At 54.6% G+C, this 19,951-nt stretch overlaps 3 protein-coding genes across 3 annotated transcripts in view; 1 reads left to right on the forward strand and 2 right to left on the reverse strand.

Annotated features, from left to right (window-relative positions):
* Positions 1-3,860: 3,860 nt before the first annotated feature.
* FOXS1 (forkhead box S1) lies at positions 3,861-7,758 on the reverse strand. The gene has a single exon (XM_069548291.1). It carries the CDS (start codon positions 5,112-5,114, stop codon positions 4,122-4,124), a length of 993 nt encoding a protein of 330 aa, XP_069404392.1. The 5' UTR covers positions 5,115-7,758; the 3' UTR covers positions 3,861-4,121.
* LOC138417633 (interferon regulatory factor 4-like) lies at positions 3,861-17,837 on the reverse strand. The gene is made up of 8 exons (XM_069548289.1): positions 17,325-17,837; positions 11,534-11,723; positions 11,138-11,238; positions 10,208-10,304; positions 10,024-10,089; positions 8,755-9,126; positions 8,173-8,291; positions 3,861-7,940 (listed from the first exon to the last, which is right to left on the reverse strand). Exons 1-8 carry the CDS (start codon positions 17,553-17,555, stop codon positions 7,830-7,832), a joined length of 1,287 nt encoding a protein of 428 aa, XP_069404390.1. The 5' UTR covers positions 17,556-17,837; the 3' UTR covers positions 3,861-7,829.
* TTLL9 (tubulin tyrosine ligase like 9) overlaps positions 17,766-19,951 on the forward strand; it is a 67,929-nt gene continuing 65,743 nt past the window's right edge. Inside the window, exons 1-2 of the mRNA XM_069548288.1 lie at positions 17,766-17,814; positions 19,782-19,830. The gene's annotated coding sequence lies outside the window, so the exon portion shown is untranslated. The remainder of the gene's footprint in view (positions 17,815-19,781; positions 19,831-19,951) is intronic.

A 19,951-nucleotide genomic window follows, 5' to 3' on the forward strand; every position in this document is an offset into this window, starting at 1 on the left:
CTCTTTCGTGTTTCGGGAGTTGACGTACCATGTAGTGTTAGTTTCAGGCATCCAATTTCATTCATGTTGACTAAATTGTACACATATTGTGCAAGATGAGATTTTCCCATATGCCAGTCCTTGAGAACTGAAATCTTGCTCCATTTTACAGATGAAGAAACTAGCACTCTGAGAGGTGAATCTACTTGTTCAAGGTCACACAGCAAGGAAGTAAAGATGCCAGGAATTGAATCCAAAGCTTCATCTCAGAACAATCTCTCCTCTCCCTACACATACACCCCCAACCTCCACAGTAGCTACAGCCTCCCCTGGGGGGTAAACCAGGTTAAGAAAACAAGCCCCCAGAACTCACGTATTTATTTTGCTTAAACACACACATTGCTGTTTGCATGGGCCAGACCCTGTTCAAAGCACTTTGCAAATATTAATTCATGTAATCCTAGCAACAATCCTATGGAGCTAGGCACTGTTAGCAAATCCACAAATTTCAGATGAGGGAAACCCAGAGAGGGGAAGCAACTTGCTCAAGATCACACAGCTGGGAAGGGACAACTGGGACCTGAAGCCAGACAGCTAGGGTCCAGAGCCCTTGCTCTTAGCTGCCGTACCTACTGCCTCTGGCAGCCTGCCCTCTTAGGAGTGATGGGAGGGGATGTTTTGGCCGAGGATTAGATTCCTGGTTTGTACATTCCCAGTAGGTAGACATGCCAGGCTAGCTGACATAGCCTCTCCTGTCCTCCTCATCACTGTGGTGGCCCCAGAGGGCCCACGCTCTAAGGGAGAGGGTCTCCCCACCCTGGCCCAGGCTCTGTCTGGGGTGTGGGAAGGAGCCTGGAACTCTGGGCAGTGGAATGCTGTAAACCAGGGAAGGAAGCGGGTGGGCGGAGAGGCGAGGGGGAGATAAGATGTGGAGGGTGGAGAAGCAGCTGAGGAAGGCCCAGCCCTGTGGGTGGGGGCAGCCTCCCTGGAGGCAGAGAGAGCAGAGACCAAAGGACCAGCAGGTGAAGAACTTCCTGACAGCCCTTCAGAGCTGCCAAACTTGGGTGGGAAGAGGCCAGCTCTGAAGGCACCCCACGTGATACGCACTGCCTGGTGTGGAGGGGATTCAGAAATGGGGCGGGAGACGCCCTTTCAGCTCTGATAGTCCAAGAATCTGAGTCGCTGTGATGAAAGACTCTGGAATATTCTGAAGTACCACTGGTTTTACTGTTTTAGATTTGATTTAGCCTGACTCAGGCCACTCAGCACCCTTTTGCACTCTGACCTGCTGAGAAGGAGTGGAGGTTGGGAGCCCCTCCTGGAGACAGGCCAGCCTCCAGTGTGGAGAATCAGGAGAGGCTCCTGATCCCCTAAGAGCTATACAGTTAAGGCAGCAGAGGGGTACTCCTGCCCTGCTGTGTGGCCTTGGGCACATCACTTACCTTCTCTGGCCTTGGTCTCTCCATCTGTGCTGAGGTGCTTTCTCTGGGTCAGCCCAGCTTAGGGATTCCAAGTCTCTGCTGAGCACGGTCCTTCCCGTCAGGTGGGGGTGGCTAGGCAGGAGCCGGAGGGTGTCTGTTGGTCACGGAAAGTATGTGAGGGCAGGAGGCCCAGTGGGTGGGGTCCCCGGGCTGGGCAGCAGGCAGGCAGAGGGTAACGTGAGACCATGGTGTCTGGTCTTCCTGGTCTAGCGTCTCTGGGAGGGGATCCCTTCCAGTTTGTCCCCCAGCTCAGCCCCACCCTGGGATTTGAGTTCAAAGAGTCAGGCTGTGCCTTCCTGACTGCAACCCCCTCATCGGGCAAAAGGAATGAAATCAGGGCCTAGAGAGACGGGCGCCGGTCCAGGCTCACATGGCAAGTCCAAAGCAGGCTCTGAGCCCAGGGTCCTGCTTAGGCACTGGGGCTGAGGGGCCCATCTTCGCTTCTGGACTCTTTGAGGGGACCTGAGAGGGACATGGAGGGGGCTTGCCCAGCTCTGGGTGTGGCTGACCCCTTTGCCTGTCCCCTACCACAATCGGGGGCAGGGGGTGCAGTTTCTTCTCCACAAGCCCCTGCCCCCGTCAGATACTAAATCTCCTCCAGGGGTGGGTGGAGCAGGATGCCGAGGCTTCGGCTCTCCTCCTGTTGGGCCGGCCTCCCCATCCTCTTACTGGCTCCAGGACACAGGCTGGGAAGGGACTGGGGTCACCGGGCCTCCACAGGAATGCACCACAGGGAACGGCGCAGGCAGCGGCCTCTTTCTCTGATCCAGCTGAGATAGGACCCCCGCCCCCTGAATCTGTTCCTGTCTCTGTCTCCGAGCATCTCTCTGTCTCCTCTCTCTCACACACACACCCTGAGTCGTACTGACCCACACAGGCACACCCTGTAGTGTGAACCTCTCCTCGCCCTGCCCTGCACTCATGGGGCTCCATCCTGTCCCCTTTTGGCCACAAGGCCGCCCAAATGGGACACGACGTCCCCCCGCTGCTCCATGGGTTCCAGGCTGTGGCCCAGCACACATGGTGGGGAGGGTCCCCAAACTGGCCAGGCATTTCCCCACCCCCTTCTGGCCGCACTGAGCCTCCCACCCTGCAGGTCCCCCCTCCACCCCAGCTCTGGAGTCTGTGGGAACCAGACAGCTGGGGCCGTCCAGCCGGGCTCGCTTCCTCCCAGGCCTCAGGGGACTGGCTGAGGGAGGAGGGAGCCGCAGAGACTGAAGCCAGCGTGGCTGCCTGCCCGAGAGGGGGGTTTCTGGAGGGAACTGGGCTGCCTGACTGATGAAGGGGTCTCTAGCCTCCTGGGTATCATCTCGTGGGACCCAAGAGCCTCCAGCAAAGAATTCTTGGCTCCTGTCTTCTCTCCCTTCACCCATGATCCAGGCGGGGGACTGAGGTCCCAGAAGCAAGCCATCGGCTTCAGCAAGCCTGGTGTTGGAAGGTGTGGGAACAGTGAGGTTTCAGGTCCCTAAGTCTGTTCCTCTGATGGGGGACATGAATATACCCACTTCTCCTGCTTCCACCCAAGGGGGCAGCTGAAGAAGGTTAAAGGTCAGGGCTCAGCCTCTTCTGAGCTGTACCCTGGATAGCCACCCCCTCCCACTTTAAGGGAAATGTTTTCTTAAAGAGACACCAGGAGACTTCAGAGAGCTGTTGGCTCAGGGAGGTCTCCCAGTCACATGGGAAATCCAGACAAGGGAAGTGTGCTTGCCTTTTGAGCCTTGGGCTCCCTGTCTGTGTTAGGGGTGAGGGGTGGCTTTTTAGCCCTGGCACGCCAGGCTTCAAAAAATGCCCCCTCCCTCTGAGGGGGTCACCCTATGTGCCACCCTGCAGCCTCACTCAAACTGCAAGTTAGGATTGGTTGTTGGGGGGTAGGGGTGGGGGTGGGTAGAGCCACACAGACCTGGTTTGGATTTCTTCTCTGCCACTCATTTGCCATTTGGAGCCAGAGCTAGTGAGCCCCAAATTCTTTGAGCCTCAGTTTCTACCACTGTAAAATGGGGATAACATTCTGTCCCACACATATATATATGAGAAGATATATATGAGCCCAGGACAGGATAAATACCACAAATGGTCACAGGTATTGTGGCTGCTCATCATGAGGGAGCCGAGTCACAGATTTTGGGGCTGGAGGGTCAGCCCCTCAGTGCCGCCCAGCCCCAACCCTGCTGGGCATCTCTCCTGATTGGATCCCTCCTCTCTCTCTCTCCCACTCCCTGCTCCCCCTTCCTCTGCCTTCCTGGGAAACCTCCTGAGAAAGTCCCCAGCAGTAGAGAGTCTCATGTGAGACATATCTATCTGGGGTCCCCTGCCCCTGCCATTCAACCCCACAACCACACCCACTCCACATGGAACCAGGCGTCCTGGTATTCAGCTGCCAACCATCCAGCAGACTGACCCTCATCATCACACTGGCTTTATTGGCCCTGAGAGCCACAGAGTAAATCCCCAGGGGGCCCTGCTTCCCCTCACCCCCAAGTCTGTCCAGAGGCCCTAGGGCTGGCTGAGTGTTCACCGCTGCAATCTTGGCTTTCTGTCCCAGATGTCGTGGGCTTGCCAGGCCCGTGTCCTTTGAGAGCTCCCCAGATCCCAGAGTCAGGCTCAACCTGGAGGGCGTAGTTGGCAGGGGCTATGCAGGGACGGCCTGAGGCCGGCTGGCCTTCATTCAAAGAAGAACATTCCTGGCGTCCGGTACAGGCAGGGGGTCAGCCCCAATGGGTAGCTGGAGCTTCCCTGGACAGGGAAGCTGCCTGCAACCCAGGGTTCCTTGGGGTCAGCTGGCAGGGGCAGCGGGGCCCGGAGGGAGGCTGGAGGGGTGGATGGTACGGGGGAGGGGGCTGCTGAGGCCAAGAGGTGCTCGAGTCCTGGGTCAGTCCCCATGCAGAAATTCAGCGCCTGCAGCCGGCACTGGTAGCTGCTCCCGATCGTGGCCTCGGGGGTCAAGAGGGGTGCAGGGGCCTTGCTAAACCCCTCAGCCTCAGAGAAGCTGGTGGGAAAGCCAAAAGCAGGGCACGAGGAAGACGAGGTGGCCCCAGGGAGCTCCCCTGGGCCTGCAGCCTTGGGCGTGGGGATCTCCTTGGCCTCTGAGGGTGTCTGAGGTCTGGCATCAGTGGTAGCCGGGCACATGCTGGCTGGTAAGGCCCCCATCAGACCCCCATAGCTTAGGCCCTTGGGTTCCAGTGGCTCCGGTGGGAATGGGCACTGTCTGCTAGCTGCGACGTCGGGGGCTCCTGGGTCCTGGCTGGTGGCTCGGAGGGGTCCACGGCGTGCTTTGGTGGGGCCCTTGGCGCCCTCGGCACCTGCCCGTCGGGTGAAGCGCCGGCGGCGGCGCAGAAAGCTGCCATGCTCGAACATGTCATGGCAGTCGGGGTCCAGAGTCCAGTAGCTGCCCTTGCCCGGCTTGCGGTCATCGCGGGGCACCTTGACAAAGCACTCGTTGAGTGACAGGTTGTGGCGGATACTGTTCTGCCATCCCGGCCGGTTGTGGCGGTAGAAGGCGAAGCGGCCCATGATATAGCGGTAGATGCCGCTGAGTGTGGCCCGCTGCCCTGGAGAGTTCTGGATGGCCATGGCGATCAGGGCGATGTAGCTGTAAGGAGGCTTGGTTGGCTCGGCCGCAGGGGCCAGGGGCCCGGGTGGGGGCGGCTGCTGCATGCTGGCCGGGCTGGCCGGGCTGCCGGAACCGCAGAGGCCAGGCACGATGTCCAGGGCTGGTGTCCGGCACAGCCTGCCCAGGCTGGTTAAAAGGCCCACTGGCCCAGCCTCCCAGCCTGGAAAGGCAAAAAGGGGTGGGCCCGCCAGGCTGCCCTCCCTTCCTCCCTCGCTCCCCTCCCCCCAGGCTCAAGAGGGGCGGGCAGGAGAGGCCAGGATTGGGGAGCTGTGAGCAGCTGCCCAGGGTGAGGAGGCACGTGAGGGAAGGGACTGAGACCCTCAGCCCACGTGTGCTGGCTGGTGGTGGTGGTGGAGGACGGACAGGATGTGCACCTGGGCGAGACAGAGACAGAAACCAAGAGATCCAGGCAGAGATAGAGAGAATGAAGAAAGGCAGGACAGAGAGGAAGAGAGGCGGGGACATAATAAGAGGGAGACAGGAACACACAGAGGAGACAGGTGGAGACAAGAGACAGCAAGTGGACGCGAAAGGGGAGACACTGAGAGCCAGCCCCATGCACGGGCGCCCGTGCGCAGAGCACAGAAAAAGAATAACTGAACAAGAGAGAGAAATCCACCAAGACAGGACGAGGGAGACACACACACACACACGCAGACACTCTCAGGAGAGAGCAGAGGTAGGATTTGTGGCTCAAGTACAGGGAGCTTTGTGAGAAGAGCCTCAGGGGCCTCTTGAATCCCCACCTCTGGTTTCCTCTTTCTCCTTTCCTCGTCCTCCCAGGCCCCTGATTCTCTTTCTCCTCCCCGCAGTGCAGAGCACTCGGGGTCACACTGTTCCTGCCCTTCTAGCACTGGGGTCTGCAAAAGGTGGGGCATCTAGGGTGGTTATGAGAGCCAGCCCAAACCTGGCTTGCTGAGCGCTGGCGCCCTCTAGTGACTAGTATGGGGAGGACAGACCTCAGGCCAGAGACAACCCCCTTCCCAGAGGCTCTCAACCAATTCTCTGGCTGAGCCTCAGTTTCCCATCTCTAAAATGGAGCTGATGACTCTGCAGTTGTCCAGGCTGTGGTAAAGCTTACACGGAATCCAGTGCCCTTTTAGAGTTCTGGCACCGAGTAAGGGTTTGGTCATGACGAGGACTGTCACCTTGAGTTTCTCCGATAGCTGCAGCCTTAGGCTGGGGGTACAGCGAAGCCCAGGACAGTCAAGGCTTCTGAAGGATGAAGCAACCTCCACCGTGCTCTCCCAGCCCCAAGCAAACCAAGTCAGCCGGCACCTCCTGCGTGCCACTGACATGCTAGGCCAGCTCCCCTCCCCTCTCGACAGTTGCTTCTCAGACTGACTCTGCTCCAGAGGCCCTCAGAGTAGATGAGGAATCTGAGGCTTAGAGAAGTTAAGTGCCTTGCCTGAGGTGGCACAGCTCGTGAGAGACCAAAGCTGTGATTTCAGCTCCGAAGTCTGGACCTCCTTAATGCTACTCCTTCTGTGAGGGGCAGGGGTAGAGGACAGTTACCGGGCCACTGCTGCAAAACAGGTTTGTGACCCCCAAGAGAATAGGGACCATGGTCTGCTCTATCCCTGGTGTGCAGCATTTGCCTGAAACAGAGTAGGTGCTCAATAAACATTTGTAGAGTGAATTTTAAAAATAGTGATTTGACTGACTTCTCTCCTTTGTGGAGTCACACAGTTTCTCCTCTGTAAAAGTGGCTTATTTATGTATCACTGAAAAATTTATTACATTGCCATCTGTAAGAGAACTCCCATAAATAAAGTCAGAAATCAGAAAAGGTAAAAGGTCTGATATTTGGGGTAGAAAACAGTGACTTTACTGACAAGGCAGGGTCACTGCCTTCATGGTGGAGGGGGTTCCCTCCCAATCCTCACAGACTCCCTACAACTCACATTTTGCAAAAATTGGTGGGGCTTGGGGATGGGATGGACTCCTGGCTCCCAGTTAGATTCCTATCCTAGGCCTGCCTCAGGTTCTCCAAAGTCAGTATCTACAGCTGGTGGTTTAGTAGTTAGCATTCAAAGCCCCAAGTTCAGGTCAAGTCCTCTGTTTTGGGAGCCCCGACCCCCACTACCTCTTACCCCCTCCAAAGAAGAGAGACTTGTGGCAGGTGGAATGAGGGTCTGGAAACTCAGAACCCCTCAGAAGTGTGACAGTTCTGTTACTGGTTGGGCTTCAGTCTAAACCATACCAAGGGTTTAATTATTAGTAAACTCAGCCACCCCTCCCCACCCCCTCTCCCCTTTTTTTTTTGGCCAGACTGTGGGGCTTGAAGGATCTTAGTTCCCTGACAAGGGATCCCTCCAACCTGGGCCCCCAGCAGTGGAAGTGCAGGGTCCTAACCACTGGAGTGCCAGGGAACTCCCAGTAAACTCAGCTTTAAGCAAACTTTATAACGGATCAACTGCAGTTAGAGTCTGCTTTAGGTAAACCAGTGTAGACATGTCCGACTCTCAACAAAAAGATCAAGCCTTGTTTCTGTCCTAATTGTTATTTCTGGAGCCTCAAGGTTGAGTTTGATTTCCAAGCCTGATGCCTCAGGTCCAGCTGTCTATCTCTGCACCTGGTTCCCAGGCTCCAGCTTGGTGGCTGAGTGGTTGAAGGCCGTGACTGGCTTCCACTGTCCCAACCTACCTTAAATCCCCTGGCTCAGTTGGGGCAGGACTAGGGTGGGATCTATACCCTGTGGGGAGTTTTTTAGTGGGTATGGTATGAAGAAGAAGCCGCTTAGGGCTGACTCAGCTGCATCAGAGGGTGATTGATGCTGTCGGGGATGCTAGGCTGGGAACCTGCCACCCGGGCACCTGGCCGTGAATCTTCGAGTGCAGGAGGAGTTCCCTGGCGAAGACTGGCTCCACCTGTGGGTGGGAGTGAGGTGGAGGAATGAGCCAAACTTCTCCTAACCCACCCACTTTGTTGAGGGGTGGGGAGTGACAACCCATCTCCACATGCATTTTCACACAGGAGGTCTTCCAGATCAGAGGTCATATGGCAGGTCAGGGGCAGAGCTGGGACTGGAGGGAGCAGTGAGAGGCTATTTAGAGGGGCTGGGTGGGGGGTGGTTCTCCGCTGGTGTGGAAAGTGACTCACATGGGCCATAATGAGCCGATCCTCGGGCTGGTCCGGGGGCCCCGGGTACTCCTCACCAAAGCACAGCCGGATCTGGTATTCGGGCTCCGGGCGGCCATCCTGTAGGTGGGCTCGCAGTTCTACGGGCACCGAGATGGTGGGGTCTGGGGTGGGGGGATCCCATCTGATGCCCACCTTGTGCTCATATCTCCTGACCATGTCCTGTAAATCCACATCCCCCATGTGCCCAGGCCCACTTCCACATCCCTATGCCTGTCTCATGTCTCGCTTCTAATTCTCAGGCCCTGTGCCTCGTGTCCTAGGCTCATTACCATGCCCACTGCCACTCATCTATGCCTATCTTGTGCCCAGTGCCCCAATGCCCACCTTGTGCTTAATGCCCTAAGACAACACGTGCCCAAGTCCTAGGCTTCTGTCCCACACCCAGCGCCCCAAGCCTGCCACAAGCCTACACCTCCACCTCCTGCAGGCCCATGTCCGTATTCGTTCCCACTCTCGGTGTTTCCGTGTCATGTCCTTTGTTTCCAGGTCCATCCCAGGCCCAGAATTCTCAAACCCGTGGCCCGGCTGTCGCGCTCTTACCCGCGAGGAAGCGGCGCGTGTCGAGCAGCTGGCAGGTGCGCTCGCGCTCCAGTTTGTTGGGCTGCGCGCGGTGCGGGGCAAGCGGGCCACGCCAGTACACGCGGCCCTGGCAGAGGCGCTTGGCGAAGACGCCCTCGGGCGCCACCCACAGCAGCACGCCGCGCTCCAGGTGGGGCAGCAGGCGCCGCAGCACGTGGGCGCTGGCCGGCGGCTCCGGGAAGCGAACCTGCGCGACCCTCGGCGGCGGCCCCAGCAGTCGCTCGGCGGCCGCGGTGGCCGCGCGCGGGCTCAGGCTGCAGCCCTCGGCCGCCAGCGCTGTGGCTTCGCGCACCAGCTCCGCGCGGTAGAAGAGCCGCACGTGCAGCCAGCAATCTGCGGGAAAGGGAGCGGGCGCGCCCGGCGTTGGCGGCGCCGGCTCCCCCTCCATCCACACGACCGGGCAGAGGACCCAGCGGTCCTCCCGGCCCCCACCTCAGGAATTTCTGACATTCTCTCCCGTTAAGTGATAATAATTCTAGCAGTAGTGGTGGTGGTAGTATATAATTGCAGCTTCCAGTGTAACTACTTTCAACGGATACATCTAACTACCAGGATGGAACTGGTAGTTGAGCTTCAAAATCAGAGTTTGGAGCCATCAGTACAATGAGGGCTTGATACTGCTGCCCTCCTAGCCCCAGTTTCTGGAATTCTAGGAGCGTCTTCCCAGCAAGGATTTTAGTGCTGGAAGAAATAATAATAATAGCAACAACAATAAAACAGCAGCCTCCAGTTAGCAGTATGCTCAGTGGTTAGGGCTGTGGGCTCTGTAGCCAGGCCCTTGGATTCTAATCTCTCACTGCCACTTAGGAACTGTGGCCTCTTAGTAACTTTCGCAAGGTTACTGTGTGGCTTTGGGCAGGGTTCTTAATCTCTGTGTCTGGCTTCTGCATCTGTAAAATGACAGGAATGGCAATATCTATCTCACAGGGCTGTGGGGAGACTTAGAAGGATGCCTGGCATAAGCTACTGCTGCTGCTGCTGCTGCTAAGTCGCTTCAGTCGTGTCCGACTCTGTGTGACCCCATAGACGGCAGCCCACCAGGCTCCACCGTCCCTGGGATTCTCCAGGCAAGAACACTGGAGTGGGTTGCCATAGCCCTCAACAAATGTTCGCTCTTGTTATCTGGAGTCTGCATGGGTGCTTTGGGTGGGAGACAGAGGCTACTTGGCCTCAATCCTGGGCCTTCCCAGTTCTGCACAGTGGTCAGGAGAGGGCCTTCCAGTTCTTTACCAGGGTTGCTGAAATCCTCAGAGGGCAAAGGGCTCCAGGGGTGAACGGGATTCTGTGCCTGGTAGCCTGGGGAAGGAAAAAAGCAATAAGGCATTGTCTCACCCTGGGTGCCTTTACCCTTACAACAAGGTCACAGAAGAGGCCAGGGAGGGGGCAGGGTTGGGTGAGGAGACCCAGTCCTTACTGTGGTCAGCCAAAGGGCTTGGGAGCAGGAAGTCCTGCTGGGCTAGCCTGGAGGGCTGCTCCTTGTCCTTATCCTCTGTGACTAAGCTGGATACATCCTGAGCATTGGGAGGAAGGGTGATAAGGGTAGGAGATGAGACCTGTGGGCCACAGGAGTTCCCAGACAGTCTGCACTGGGGCAGATGGAGGTCTGGGCAGAATGGAGGGCAGCTGGGGTTAATAGGCACTTTGAGGTTTCAGAGCTGAAGATTCTTTTTCCCCACAGAGGTAAAGAGAGAGTTGATGGGGTTTTTGGAGATGATGGGGTCAGAGATGAAATTCATTGTGGTAGGGAGAGAAGTGCTAGGAGTGAATTAGGAGATGGAGTGACAGAGATGGGGGGACAGAGCGATGGATGGAATGGCGCCCGGGGGACAGTGGAATGAACCAGGCTAATAGGGTGATGGGGATGGAGCAATGGACTGTAGATGAAGGAGGAGACATGTCAGGGTGGAGTAAGAGCGATGCAGACAATGATGGAGACAGAGACGACGGGAGATGATAGAGAGCTAGAGGTGATGAAGGTGAAGGGAATACAATGGTGGAACTGGATTTGGTGGCATGAGTGGGGACACACTGATAGACCCAGTGATAACAGGGGAGAGGGGGTGAAATGGGAGAAAATAGGATTGATGCACAGGAGGGATGGAGGTGAAGGTGATGGAGACAATGGGACAGAGATGGTGGAGTTAAGGAGAATAGAATGAAGGAGCTGAAAGTGATCGCAGAGATGGAGAAGAGGTAGGAAGCAGAGCTGATCGCGGGATGGGGACAATGATGGCCAAGACCTGGTGGAGAGGATGCGGTGATGCACTGGAGATTGTAGAGGGGCTGGCATGCGTGCGAGGTGACTGGGTTGGCAAGGCTGCAGGGGCTAGAAGGACATGCTGACCTGCTCTTCTGTCCTGCAGCCTGGCTCTGTCACTCCTCCAAGGGGCTTCTGCTGGCTCTGAAGAATGCCCTCCTCTTTACTGGGAGCACAAGCCCTGGTAACTGGATGGAGCAAGAAACAGTCTGTGGTTTCATGAGCCCCAAGGTGAATCCCTTCAACCTTGTCTGAGATGATCCCAGCTCACTGCATGATCTCAGGCAAGGCTCACCTCTCTCTGGGCCTCAGTTTCCTCTTTTCGGAATGGGGAGATAAACTTTAAGCAGCCTTCTATGTTTACCAGCCCATGATTTTAAGCTCAGTAAGTTCTCTCTTTCCCATTTTACAGATGGGCAAGGTGGAGTCCTTATTGCCTAGAGAGCCATTCTAAGCTTCTACCTCCAGGGGGCAGTATGGTACCTGGGTCGTGGGCACCATCAGACAGGAGCCTGTAGACCTTATAGGGGTTGGAGATGTCCAGCTGGCTGCGCTCAGGTACTTCACAGAAGTCAGCACTCTTGTTGAGGGCACAGCGGAGCCGTGTCTTCCAGGTAGAGGGATCCTCCTTGTCAATGCCCTCTAGGTGCTTGCCCTTGTATATGGCCCAGGCCTGGGGATAAGCAGGGGAATTGGGGAGGAATGACCTGGGAGACAGGGCTGGTGCCAGGGAAAGGGATGAGGACTGCCTTGGCTCCCACCCTTTTCTCTCTTTCTCTGCCCCTAGGCTCCTCTGTTCCTCCCTCCCTCCATCCAACACTTATCTCTTGAGCTCCTGCTCCTTGAGCAAGCTCAAGTTATAGACTGAAGGGGGAGCAAGATAGACATCCCTGTTCTCAAGGAATGCAAGTCTAATGGGAGAAGGCAGCCGCCAACAGCTGAAAAGAAATAATTATATTCCAAATTATGGATTGTGAGAAATAAATAAATAATACAATGGGACAGAAAATGATGGCAGTGACCTGCTAGCTGCTGCTAAATCACTTCAGTCGTGTCCGACTCTGTGCGACCCCATAGACGGCAGCCCACCAGGCTCCCCCGTCCCTGGGATTCTCCAGGCAAGAACACTGGAGTGGGTTTCCATTTCCTTCTCCAATGCATGAAAGTGAAACGTGAAAGTGAAGTCGCTCAGTCATGTCCAACTCTTAGCGACCCCATGGACTGCAGCCCACCAGGCCCCTCCGCCCATGGGATTTTCCAGGCAAGAGTGCTGGAGTGGGGTGCCATTGCCTTCTCTGGACCTGCTACCTGGAGAGCCGTAAATGAAATCCACATCTACTGCACCATACAAAGTGGACTCCGGGTGACCAAAAAAACAAAAGTAAGGTGAAACCATAAACCTAATAGGAGATTATGTAGGAAGAAATCTTCTAGGGGGCAGATAATGTTTCTTAAACAAAATTTTGAGGGCATGAACCATAGGCAAAAAATTTGCAAAGTCTGAAATCAGCAAGGGGCTAAGATCTAGAACATATGGGAACTCCTGCAAATCAAGAAGAAACAGAGAACAACCCCAAAAGAAAAAAAATCTTATCAAAGGACACCAATGGGTTGTTTACAGAAGAGGCAACCAGTAGCCCACGAGCATAGGGGAAGACGTTGTGACTCATTAGTGCCACAGAAGTGCAGATAAAAGTATGAGATATCACCTGTAAGCTTACAAAATTTAGCCAGTTGGCTAAGCCAGCTGGCTGGGATGTGGACACTGTTAGTGGAATGGGGGCAGAGTTTCTGGAGGGTACTTAGGCATGCCTAGTCCAGTTAAGTATAAGCATAGCCTGTGACCAGAAATTTCAGTTCCCAAGGCATTCTCACAGAAGCTCTTGAAGGGACCAGATTCACTGCAGTTATTTGTGGTCCGGAAAGAAAATTTGTGTCCATCCCTGGGAAAGTAGGTGTGTGTGTGTGTGTGTGTGTGTGTGTGTGTAATAGATACCCACTATAGAGTCTGTACAGCATCTAGAAACAAATTAGATGGACAGAGAACAAGAATAGATCTTCAGAGCTGACCCTGAGTGAAATCAAAGTAAGATACAGAATGAGACCTACAACACAAGACGATGTCCCTAAGATAAGAACACACACGAAACGGCAATGCCCGGTTTGCAAGAACACGTATAAACCAAAGATACTCATCAAACACATTAGAGTGACTGCTATGGTTGTCGTTTGCTGTTCAGAGGCTCAGTCGTGTCTGACTCTTGCGACCCCGTGCACTGTAGCCCGCCAGGCTCCTCTGTCTACGAGACTCCCCAGGCAAGAATACTGGAGTGGGTTGCCATTTCCTTCTCCAGAGGATCTTCCTGACTCAGGGACTGAACCTCTGCCTCCTACTTGGCACTTGGGAAGCCCAACTGTTATGGTAGAGGGACTAAATAAATAAAAAATGGGAGGGACTGCTTTAGAGAGGGTTATCAGAAAAGGCTTCTTGGAGGAAGTGGCATTTGGGCTGAAGCCTGATTGAAAAGAAGGAAGGAGTCTGATGAAGAACTGGGGGAAGGCTGTTCTTCCCAGAACAGCAAGGGCCAAGGCCATGGGGGTGAGCTAGATTTCAAGGAAGGCCAGTGTGGAGCAGAGTAGTCAAAGGGGAAGACAAGAGATGTCTTGCTTGAATTGATCACATTCAGGAATCAGTGGTGGATTGGGCGGGGGGGGGGGGTGATTTAACTGATAAATCGCACTCAGTTATTGCTCTTGGAGATCCCAGGCTTACTGGGACACCAGACGAAAGCCACATTTCCCGTGTTGGTGTCTCTTGCCAGGGGTGAGACCTTTAAGGCTTGATTTTGCTGTCTGTAAACGGTGCTAATAATACCTAACCTCACGTGGTTGTGGCAGGTGTAAGATGAGTAGTCTGTGTAAGATGCTTAGCACAGCACCTGGCACACAGTCCGTGCTTGTTTACTGCAGAACTTGTTCATTCTATTCATGATGCTCTAACTCAAAGGTACCCTGGGCTGAAGGCTCAGGTTGCTATCACCAAGCTGAGAGAGAGATCTTTGGGAACATTGCTGTGCCCCCCAAGCACATAGAGTGGCGCTTGGCACCCAAGAGATGCTCAGTAAATATTTGTGGGATGGACTGAGTTTGGCCTTAAAGGATGAGTAGGAAATTGCCAGGTGAAGTGATATTCTTGGCGGGATAACAGCTTGAGCTGAAGTGTGGCATGAGGCACGCAGGGGACAGTGAGCAGCCTGGTATGGCGAGCTGATATACGTATGTGAGGGCATATGGTTGATTCTCATTACTCATGGTAGCTGTGTTTCATAGAATTTACAGATGCACTGAGTACGGGACACTGAACTATCGCTCCTAAAGGAAATACAAGGCTAAGTCCTTGTCCGCCTCTGGTACATCAACTGGTCAATACATCCTGTTTATCAACTAGCCAACACATAACCTTGTTTTATGTGTGTTTCTGTTGAAGGACACCTTATTGAATATAAACTGTTGATTAACTTACAGTGAACTGATGGCCAACAACACTATAACTCACATCTGAAAGGAACTTACCTTATACGGGTATTTTCTCCAAAAGGCACATCACACCCTTCCTGTGTCAGGAGTCCTAACAAAGCTTCAGCACTGTGTGGGCTTGGGGGTCATTTTAGACAGTGAAATCACCAACAGAAAGCACAAAAAGTATCAAAAATGTGGCACTAAAGATTGTCTCTGAAAGGATACCTGTGAAAGGACAGTAGAAGAGCTGAAACTGGGGTTGTCACCTTGTTCAGCCTCTGCTGGAAGTATGCATATTGGTGACCCAGTTTTTTTTTTTTTTTCCATTCTGTGAATGACTGCAGAAGTGCCTTGAATATCAATTGGGGGATTATACATAATTTCAGCAAGCAAGAGAATTTGTCAACATGCAATCTGTGAAGAATGAGGATCTACTGCATGTGTTGGGGGAAAGGAAAAGAGGAATTAAGGAAGAAGACAGACTGAAGTTGGATTATGAAGGCCAAGCATTATCCTGTGGGCTCTAAGGTACCAGGAGGGCATGAAGCCAGGGGGCCACATGTGTGTGTCACTAGTGGGTTGAAGGATGGGTCAAAGCACCCCCAAAGAGGGATAGGGAGGGCCAGTCCACAGAATCTCCCACTTCTGAACAGCACATAGCCTTAAGGTACAGGCCAGGTAACCACCTGTTCGACACTTAATGAGTTCCTTCCGCGGGCCAGGCATTGTGCTCCGGGTCACCACCCACAGGCAGCTGGAGGAGGCAGAGTCATACAAGGCACTTATAATTCATAGGGAAAGTTGTTCAATGGAGGAAGCAGAAGGGATCAGGGCTGACTTGGAGAAGCACTGAGAGCTTCCTCAATGCTTTAAACAAATGAATACATCAGGGGAGGCTTGTCTTCAGTAGGGGATGTTTATGCTGAGCATGATGGGATTTGGCCGGTAAAGGAGGAGAGGGTGTTCCAGGCAGGGGGAACGGAATGTACAAAGGTCTCCCAGTGAGAGACACAGGAACCATTTGGAAAGTGAAAGAAGTATCTGGCTGGGTCTGAAGTTGGGGAGGGAGTGGGGAGAGGTGGACAGAGGCCAGAGAGGAGCAGTTTGTGCAGGGCTCTAAGGTCCTGGTAAGGAGTTGGGACTTAATTACAGGAGCAACAGGAAGCCATGGAAGGAATCTGAGGAGGGGAGTGCAGAGGCAAGATTTACATTTAGAGTGATCCCTCTGGAGGACAAAGGGGAGAGCCAAGGGACGGGAAAGCAGGGCACTCAGTTGTCCTGGTGAGAGATGATGGGAATGGATCCAAGTAGATGGCTGAAAGAGCAGTTCTGCAGAAAGAGCCAAACACCTTGGTAATGGGTTAGAATGAGATTGGAAGAGAGGGGAGCAGCCAAGGTTCAGGTGCCTGGTTCTGCAGTCTGGGTGGTGGGTGATGCCATCTCCCATTTTGAAAAACAATTTTGCAGCGGGGAGCTGACAAGTGTGGTCCTGAGGAGGTGCTGAGTTTGAGAGGTCTGGGAGTGCTGGACTAGCAGGCTTGGGGCTTGGAGGGGAGGCCGGGAAACACTGGGCTCCACGCTGAGGCTGTGTAAGGAGAGTGGGACACCGGGAGGGAGGCCCAGGAGGGAGTGCTGCGAACACGGAAAGAGGAGGAGAGGGGATGGAGGCTGAGAAGCAGGGGCCCGGAAGGCAGGAGGAGAACAGGTCAGGGTGGGAGTGGAGTGGGCACACAGAGATCCTGGGAACCAAGTGAGACTGTTTCAAGGAGGAGGAGGGGACCACTAGATGTAGACCAACTGAGGCGGGGGAGGGGGTGTCTAAGAAGATGATAGCAATGGCATTCTGAGAGACAATTAGCGACATCAGCAGGAGAAAGAGAAGCCAGACTGGGGAGAGGAGGAGCTGAGGGGCTATGAGTGAGGGAGTTGATGACCAGAAGGCCCTTTCTAGATGCCTTATACCCTGTGAAAGTAGAGGGGAGCTACCAGAGAAGCAGGAGCTGGAGGCAGCTGTGGTGTTTGGGATGGTGGCAGCGGTCTGGGATGTGGCTGGTTGCTTATTGCTCATGGAAGAGATCCGAGTTAAAACCTTGATGGGAAAGAGACAGTTCGAGAGGAAGTTAATGGTGACTGAAGAAAGACAAGGCATTCCTGGAGGAGGTCCCTGAGAAGGGCTGGTGTTGGGAAGCACAGAAAATGTCCCGAAGTTGCTGGGGTTAAGCGTTTAGGGGTGGGAAGTGGAGGGAATTTCCATCTGTGGCAGTGGTATCTAATTTCCCCAAGAGGGTGAAGTACCCTAGTGGGTGAGGACGGTGCAAGTCATGCAGCCCTTGGCTAATTCGCTTTTAAGAGGGTGGGCTTCCCAGGTGGTGCTAGTGGTAAAGAACCCTCCTGTCAATGCAGGAGACATAAGAGACTCCTGCATTGATCCCTGGGTCTGGGAAGATCCCCTGGAGGAGGACATGACAACCCACTCCAGTATTCTTGCCTGGAGAATCCCATGGACAGAGGAGCCTGGTGGGCTACAGTCCATGGTGTGAGGAAGAGTTGGACACAACTGAAGCGACATAGCAGGCACCCACGGGAGGGTCTCCCATACGTAGAAAATATTATCATCAACCTAGAGACAGCTGAGGTTAAGGGCTGAGCGAGTGGCCCGAGATAACAGCGCATCAGGTCGCCCCAGGCGCTGGGACCGCGTGCATACAGAGCCCTCCGGGAACCAAACTTGGGACCCCCGCCCCCACTCCCTTACCCTGAAGAGCGCAGCGTCCTGCCGCACCTGGTAACCCTGCTTGGCTGCGTGCTTCCAGGGGATGCGGAAGAGGGTCTTGCCTGCGTCCTCCCAGCGCAGCCCCGCATAGCGCCCGCTCTCGATCTGCGCCACCAGCCATTCTCGGAGGCGCAGGGGACCCCCGGCCCCCGCCATGGGTCGCCTGCTGTCGGAGACCTTCCCTTCGTCCCTCCGCCAGGGGTCGCCGGCCATAGGGGAACGAACGCAGTGCTCCGGGAACCAGGTCTGGGGCGCGCGGGTGACCGAACCCCAGGGCGACAGGGGATCGCGCTCCGGGGCCACCTGGACAGCGCGGAGGCGGCGAAAGCGAAAGTCTGGGTAGGAAGTTTCGCTTTCCTTTCTGCTCCCTGGAGGCCCTTTCGCCCCACCCTGTGTCGCCTGGCCTGAAGGGCATCAGTCCTCACACAGCGGGCAGCCTGAAGTACCCTGGGAGGCCAAGACCCACTGGAGGGTAAGGGTGGAGTAGCCCTGGGTTCTATCCGTCCCTAGAGCGGGACCGGGGGCGGGGGGGAGGGGGGGGGCGTGGCGGGCACCCAGGGTGTCCCTTGCTCCATCCCTGCACCTGTTTTCCTTTCTTCCCAGCCTCCGGGAAACTTGGTCTCTTTCCAGGACCAGGACTGAAGAGGTGGGAAAAACATAGAACCTACCAAACTAACTCCTGGCAGAACTGGGAGGCAGAGACTGGTTTAAAATGCACACTTCCAGCCTCCAACCTAGACCTGCAGAATCAGATTTCCTGGGCAAGAAGTCAGGGAACATGAATTTTAAACAAGTCCCCCATGGGATTCTGATCCAGGTAATCCATGAGCCACCCTTGGAGAAATATTTCCTTAAATACTGGGAGTCCCCTTCTGACCACTCCCCGAGATGCTTGATCTGGCTTTCCTGCAGTGTCTCAATTGCTCACATCTCAACAGCATGTGAGGTGAGTAAAATTACTGATTTTGTCATTAGAAGACTGAGGTCACCCAGTTAGTGCCTGGGGGAGCCAGTATCTGAATCCGGGACTCTGCCCCCAGAGTCCAAGAGCCTAAACGGTGTCCCACACTGCCTCCCAACAGCTGCACCTAGAGTTTATAGATTCCTGGTGGGGACTGTGATACCCGCCCCCCCCCCTCCGACTCCCCCACCAGAAGTATATGCAATTTTTTCATCTCTACGTATTTTTTCTGGGTGGCACTAGTGGTAAAGAATTCACCTGCCAATGCAGGAGTCGTAAGAGACAAGGGTTCAATCCCTGGGTCGGGAAGATCCCCTGGAGGAGGGCACAGCAACCCACTCCAGTATTCTTGCTTGTAAAATCCCATGGACAGAGCAGCTTGGCAGGCTACAGCCCACAGGGTCGCAGAGTCAGACATGACTGAAGTGACTTAGCTCGCACGTATCTTTCATTAAACTGTCAAAGGGGGACTGTGATATGAAAAAGGTCAAGGAGCTCAGACTGCTCCATGCTGGCTGTGTACCTGGGTAAACTGAGGCTCTGACAGGGAGAAACCAGCCCTCCCTGCAGCCAGCACTGAGCAAGATGGGGGCCAGCACTGACCAGAGGCTGGGCACTGTCCCTCGTGTGTACCTGCCAGGGAGCTTTCTTCATGCTCCCCACTCTCTCGCTTCATATGGCAGCTGCCACCCAGTTCTGACCCTTCTACAGTCACAGCCAGGATTCAAACTTGGAACTGCAGGGCTCCAAAGGAGCACAGAGAATTTCAGATGGTTAAATACAAGAGTAATACATGCATCTAAACAGGAGTCTTGATTGTGTCAGGCAATCTCTTCATTTTTTTCAGTGCAGGGGGCAGAGTCACAGTAACGAGGATGGGGTCCACAGCCTGACTGCCTGGATTCCAATCCCAGCAACGCCCACCCCCCCCTGCCCAACTTGCTAGCTGACTATCTCCAGCACCAAGATAGTCAGTTTCTTCATCTATCAAATAGCAAAGCCTGCTTCATAGGGCCACTTGGAGATTCCATGAGATGCAGTTCCAGTATCCAGCACATTGCCTGACCCACAGAGAGTGCTCAATAAATGAGTGATAATATTATTGAGGTTGTTGAGCCAGAGTGTGGTGAAGGTAATGAAGAGGGCGGTGGGGAGCATCAGGAAGGACCTGGAATATCCCATCAAGGGGTTTTGGTGTCTCTAGAGATGACAGAGATAACTGTGTGTGCTCAGTTGTTTCAGTTGTGTCCGACTCTTTGTGACCCCAAGGACTGCAGCCCACCAGGTTCTTCCTAGCAAGAATTTGCTAGCAAGAATATTGGAGTGGGTTGTCATGCCGTCCTCCAGGGGATGTTCCCAACCCAGAGGTCCAACCTGTATCTCCACCTCTGAGCCACCAGGGAAGCCCAGAGGGCGATGGGGGCTTTTAAATAGGGAGCGACACCAACAGAAACGCAAAGATGTTTTAAACCCGGCAGGTGGTGGCACCACTAACCAGCCAGGAGGACCACAGGCTCCTGCACTCTGGTGAGTCCTACCACCCCGCTCTCCATACACCCTCCTACCTCAGACCTCTTCAGGTACTGTACCCTCTGCCTGAAACGCTTCCACCCACACAGCAAAGCAGCTCCCTCCCTCACTACCAAAA

This window comes from Ovis canadensis, chromosome 13, assembly GCF_042477335.2.
Source record: "Ovis canadensis isolate MfBH-ARS-UI-01 breed Bighorn chromosome 13, ARS-UI_OviCan_v2, whole genome shotgun sequence".
In the NCBI taxonomy this organism is placed as follows: domain Eukaryota; kingdom Metazoa; phylum Chordata; class Mammalia; order Artiodactyla; family Bovidae; genus Ovis; species Ovis canadensis.